Source organism: Phragmites australis, chromosome 12 (genome assembly GCF_958298935.1).
Source record: "Phragmites australis chromosome 12, lpPhrAust1.1, whole genome shotgun sequence".
NCBI lineage: Eukaryota > Viridiplantae > Streptophyta > Magnoliopsida > Poales > Poaceae > Phragmites > Phragmites australis.
In genome coordinates, this window is record NC_084932.1 from 14,339,151 (window position 1) to 14,345,616 (window position 6,466).

The 6,466-nt window shown below is 43.8% G+C and overlaps 1 protein-coding gene across 1 annotated transcript; it reads left to right on the forward strand.

Moving 5' to 3' along the window:
* Positions 1-4,307: 4,307 nt before the first annotated feature.
* Positions 4,308-5,206, forward strand: LOC133886346 (4-coumarate--CoA ligase-like 5; the record flags this gene model as incomplete). The annotated part of the gene is made up of 3 exons (XM_062326078.1): positions 4,308-4,490; positions 4,606-4,673; positions 4,767-5,206. Coding segments are annotated over 3 exons (375 nt in total), but the record flags the coding sequence as incomplete, so codon positions are not given.
* Between the last annotated feature and the right edge of the window lie 1,260 nt (positions 5,207-6,466).

The following is a 6,466-nucleotide window of genomic DNA, read 5'->3' on the forward strand; positions in this document are numbered from 1 at the left end:
ATTTTAGGCCATCCAATTCAAAGAGCTAATTAAAAAAAATGAGCTATCAAACGAACTTTGCAACAAACCCACTTTGCAACAAACCCTATATTCTAGTTCTTCCTCCCAATCTCATCACAAAGAGAGTTTCTATTGTATAAAATTAAGGGAAGGGAGGGTACCACCTTGTTAATCCTATTCAATAAAATATGCTTTAATCCCTATGTATTTGATGGATTTAAAGGAGGGAAGGATAGGGAGGAGAGAGGAGGGGCATAAGCGATTGCACCTATTCTTGAGTCAGGTGGGGAGAGTCAGAGAGAAGGCAGAAAAAGAAGTGGACCCACTTTTAGGTCCCATAGCACCACACCAAAGATCCATGTTCTTTTGGTGCTGTGATATAACACATCAGCCATGAATTCAAGCGCAAATCCTAAATGGCATAGAACAACGCCAAATATGGTGACGCGTGTAATGGACAAACCACGCCAAAGATCATAGCTCCATGCGAAGGGTCCATATCTGAACAAAATTTTCCGAATGGTCCGTATGTTAAACAAGTTTTCCACAAGGACGCAATATAATTTTCACCATCTACAACCTAGCTGTGCTAGGAGTCCTCTATTATTACTTTCACCTTAAAATCAAGTTGGTGGAAAGAAAATTAAGTGTTATGTCTCCGTTTGTTACGGTGGCTGCAAATAATTTATTCAGATCTATTCCATTTATAAATTTGTTTCAGCTGCAAATCTTGTTTCATTACTTACAATCCAGGACAGCAATTTACATACGACTTTAGCAAATAAAGTAATTAGCGATTACAGAAGAAAGACATTTTTTTGGTACCACGTACAATTCTGTCCAGTGTCTAGTGATGCAACAAGCTTGCGACTAGCAAGCAACCCAAACCTTTCAACCTCGCCATGGCGGCCGTGCCGCCACCCCACTCTCCATAGCTGGCGCCTGTCCGCCATCGCACTAATCCGCGAACCACCCATGCCGCCGCCTCCGGCTGCCGTTGACCCCCGCAGCGGCTACTCCTTTGCCACCAGGAACTTCCACATCCTCCGCGCGCCACTCTCGTTGCCGCCGCCCGCTCTCCTTCCCGGCCTTCGCCTTCTGCTTCCTCGCTTCCCCGCTGCTCTCCCACTCGGCCCTCATCGACGCTGGCACCGGTGAGACTGTCCCATTTGTTGGCTTTTTCTCCAGGATCGAACAACCACGAAGAACACAAACACACAAAAGAACGACGAGATTTTTCTCAACACACGCTGCTATTTTATTTCTCACACATGCACACGTTATAACTCACGAACACGACTCTTTTCTCACGACACATCTCTTTTCTCCGGAGCACATTATAGGGTGCCCCCCTCCGTTCATTATATAGGGGCCAAATACTAGACCCCTAATCTTACTCTGATGCAATCCTATTCCTACTAGGACTCTAATCCTACTCCAACTCTCTACTTTGACATGGACTCTCCTACATACCAAAACTAAATCTACCATAAAACAAGATTAATTTCCAACACTCCCCCTTAATCTTGTTTTCTTCACACTCGATTCAGGATGACGAACACTTCTTCATCACCCCAAATGCACTTGCACTTAATTCAGGATGGCGAGCACACTCCTGCTTGCCTCCCTGCACACTTGATTTAGGATGATGAACACTGCTTCATCAACCTAGGATGGCGAGCACACCTCTTCCACCCTGCACTTGTTTTAGGACGATGAACACTACTTCATCATCCGAGTATGGAGAGCAAACCTCTTTCACCCTGCACTTATTTTAGGACGTCGAACACTACTTCATCATCCGAGGATGGAGAGCACACCTCTTTCACCCTGCACTCACCACACACCACTTTGGACATACATGGGCACTACATGCACGACACACCTCAACACAAGATCACAAAAGAGCTGTCTCATACGTAAGTAGCCCCTGCTCATCATCTTTTCCTTTCTTCTCTTTGTCAGGATACTCATTAGAAAAATACCCAAACTTCTGACAATTATAGCATTGTATCTTTGACTTGTCAAATTTCTTCTTGCGACCACCAGCCTTCGCCCCCCTTGCTTTCCACTCGGCCTTTGTTAGCAGGAGATGTTCACCACCTTCATTAGCACCTGCATAACCACGCAGTCGCTCCTCATGTGCTTTTAGTCGACTGATTAGTTCCTCCACAGTCATGGTCTTTAAGTCACTAAATTGCTCAATGGTAGAAGCAATATGAAGAAACTTCGAAGATAGGGCCCGAAGAATTTTCTTGATAACATAGCTATCCTCCACCTTGTCACCGAGTCCGCATAATTTGGCGATGATGGCCATGACACATGTGGAAAAAACATCAATTGAGTCCCCTTCTTTCATGCGCATCATATCAAGCTCGTTCTTGAGAGTTTGAATCCTTGCCTCCATTACATGTTCAACACCCATGTATATTGTCTTGAGCGTGTTTCAAGCCTTTTTCGCTATCTCCTTGTCAGAAATTAGCAAGAGAGTCTCCTCGTTGATGCCTTGATAAATGGCCGCAAGTGCCATCTGATTCTTGCTCGTGTCGATCGTATCCTTATCCTCATCCTTGTCGATAGCTTCTACATCTTGACAGACTCTGATACTAATTATTGGCTTTTTCACTATGATCGAACAACCACGAACAACACAAACACACAAAAGAACAACGAGATTTTTCTCAACACACGCTGCTATTTTATTTCTCACACACGCACATGTTACAACTCACGAGCACTGACTCTTTTCTCACGGCACCTCTCTCTTTTCCAGGCCACATTATAGGGTACCTTCTCCCTTCATTATATAGGAGATAGATATTAAATCCCTAATTCTACTCCGATACAATCCTATTCCTTCTAGAACTCTAATCCTACTCCAACTCTCAACTTTGATATAGACACTCCTAAGTACCAAAACTAAACTTACCATAAAACATTAATTTCCAACACCATTATTCCCCGCCTTCGTCTCCCGGTTCCGCGCGCTCGCTGCCGCGCTCCGCGCCCGGCCGCCTCCACGTCTCCGCCGGCGACGTTGCCTTCGTCCTCGCGGCCCCGGCGTCCACATACCCGTGCTCTACTATGTGCTCGTGGCCGTCGGCGCTGTCGTGTGCCCGGTCAACCCGGCCCTCACCGCCGGGCGAGGAAGTTCGACGCCAGGACTGTGGTCTTCGCGGTCGCGAGGTTCCGGGTGACGCGGCTGGCGCTGGCACTGGCACCCCCATCTCTGCTAGCGATTGTACGGGCGGCTGAGGAGGACAACTCCGTGATTGCGCACACGGCTACACTACAAGCGGTGGACTGCGGTGGCTCGTCCATCTCGCCGGAGTTCGTACGGCGATTCTCTCACGTCTGCCTTTGGCAGGTTGGCTTTGCTACTGCTACTCCTATGCGATTTTAACTTTTACTTCAGAAATTATTCCTACTTGCTGATACAATCGTTCATGGGCGCCTTACAGCTCTCTAGATCATTAGGTAGAATTTCTAGCAACAACCAGTGTTACTCATCGACCTCTACAACTATGTTGCTCAATGTGTCTTGATTAGTTTTATAGGTTCTGGTAATTAATCGGCCTTTTTCAATTACAAAAAGGGTATGGTCTTACAGAGACTGCGGCTCGTTTCTGCCGTGTTTTTGGAGTAGAAGAAAGTGCAAGAATTGGGTCCGTGGGTCGTCTTTCATATGGTGCCGAAACAAAAAATGTTCATCCTGAAATAGGGGTTGCTGTGCCTCCGGGTATGCCAGGTGAGATTTGGGTCCGAGGACCTTTTGTAATTGAAGGTATGACAGGCACCGTAAATTTAGCAAAAAACAGTATTTAGATATTAGTTTGAGTGGATTGGAAATGTATTTAGATATGTATATATGTCCATGCGACATCGAATGTATTGATTTGAAGATAAGTAAAAAATACTCTCTGAGGTTCATTCGTCATTTGTTTGAACTTTCATATGTCAAGACTAGTAAATGTCTTATACAATTGGTACAGAGTTTGCATAAGTAGACAAGCATTTCAGCATTTAAACACTGTAATTGTTCAACTCAATAAAGAAAACACTGTGATTGTTCATTACTGCCTTCAAACCAAGAATATGCTAGCTAGCCAAACCTTGCCTTGGTTACAAAATAAGGATAACTAGATTGGAATATGCAATTTTACATAAGTTCATATGGTAGTCTTGATGGGTGTTGTCTGCCAATTCAACTATATGATTCAGCACTTTTTCTCTTTTATTCAGTGCCTAATATGCGGACTGTTCTTGCTAGCTTTCTGTTACTATCACTTTAATGGTGGACATAAAATTATACTAACACTTTGTCTCTTTTGAGAATTAGCATAGGTTACCTTGGTGATAAGGATTCCACGTCTGCCATTTTGGATCGTGAAGGGTGGTTGAGAACCGGGTATCTTTGTTATATCGACAAGGATGGCTTCGTTTTTGTTGTTGATCGGCTGGAAGAGCTTATTAAGTACAAAGCCTACCAGGTACCTGCTAGTGTTACAAATTTTGTAATGAGCCATCATGGCCTAGATCTGAATATCTGATACAGTGTCGACTTGCCTTGTCTCTTAATGTGCTGATGTCATTCGTTTAATGCAGGTTCCTCCTGCAGAATTGGAAAACCTGCTTCAGACACACCCAGATATCGATGAAGCTGCAGTTATCCCGTAAGCATATACCACATCATGTAACCAATTTGCTGCTATCTTCTCTGAAGTACATCAGTAACGAAAATTGCCAGTTAATCATTCCTTAAATAGATACCCTGATGACCAGGCTGGAGAATTGCCTATAGCATTTGTCGTTAGATGCTCTGGAAGCAACTTGCAAGAGAAGCAGATCAAAGATTTTGTTTCTAAACAGGTATATGCTTCAACACAGTAGTTCTACGGTCCATGAAGTGTAGCAGTGGCCCTAATGGTTATCAGTTGCTGCGCAGGTTGTGCACTATAAGCAAATACACCATGTCTACCTTGTGGATTCAATACCGAAAAATGCTGCGGGTAAGATTTTACGGAAGGACTTGGTAAAGCTAGCACGCATCAGATTAGCTCCAAGCTATAGTGTTTCTGTATGTGGCCAGCGTAAAGAGTTGCCTTGTGATGTCTCCCTAACTGTATAAAAGAAACAGAGATACACGAATAGTTATTGGATGATGACATCCGTGCTTGGAAATCGGGTACCAAATACCAATAGTTGTTTGGCCACTGTGCAAATATATAAAAGAACATCCTGTTAATGTTTGTAGATTGATGTATGTAGTTTGTTCATTCTGGACATGTGATAGTAGTAATCTTTCGGGTATATGTCGTTTATAACCTCACAATTATATCACACAGTGCTAATCGTAATATGCACTCTGAGATTTTTGTTTTTCACTTTAGTTTTACTACAGGCTGATATTATTAAATGAGACTACCCATGGCATTTTTTTCGTAAAATAGATGGAAATATTATTGTTGGGATCATGATCATAACATAGTGAACAGTAGACTCATAATAATGAGTGTAATAACTCTTCTTATCTTGTTAATACATCAGTCGGGTGGGGGGTATTATAGCCATACCTTAACTACCCCAGTCATCATTAAATTTGTGCCTTTTATCCAGTTAGAAATATTTCCATTAACACCAAGGGATATTCCTGGGGTATTACTATAATTGTACATTTACATTACCCTATACTATCTAAACCTGACAAGTGTCCTAAAGAGACCCACATCGGGTCTCCCTTTGGGGCTACTGGCCGATTCCCTCTGGTTGTCTTCTCCTTGAATTCTTGCTATCTCGTAGGTTTCTATTGGGGAAGGCCTTCGTTCTCTTGTCGAAGGGCTTTGTTGTACCTTTCGTTCTTCGGTCCTCGTGTCCAGGTTTCGCCTCCTAGACTTTGTTACCACTTCCACCCTTCGGTATTCCTTGCTTCATGGGTTCCCTTTGGGATCACCACTTGCATCCTCGGTCCTCCGGTCCTTAGTTGTATGCCCTTCGTCCTAATCCCTACAGGTCAGAGGATAAACATCTTTATCTCGACATTAGTCTTGTTACTTTGTCTTTGGGGTTGGCTGATATGGCCAAAGTCAACAGGTGGGGGCCAACATGGTACCTACCCTAACAGTGGCCCCTTCGTGGTTTTGGTCCTGACTTTGGGTGGTCAAAGCTGAAAATCTTTAGACAATGGGGTGGTAACCATCTCCCAGTCCCCCCCCCCCCCGGCTAGTCAAAGTCAAGCCCAAATGCCACAAAATTGCCTCATGATTCGGAAGAAAAAAAAGATATATACATTAATCCAGAATATACCTCTCCGTTTATCATTGGGTGAGAACAAACACCCTTCTCATGATAAGACTACTTGCATGGTTATCACTAGGTGGCGCAAAACATGCCCTTCATTTGGCCTATACAAAATGGCTATTCGCAACTCGTGAGGCAAGCCATCGTCACACTGTTGCTAGGTGAACTA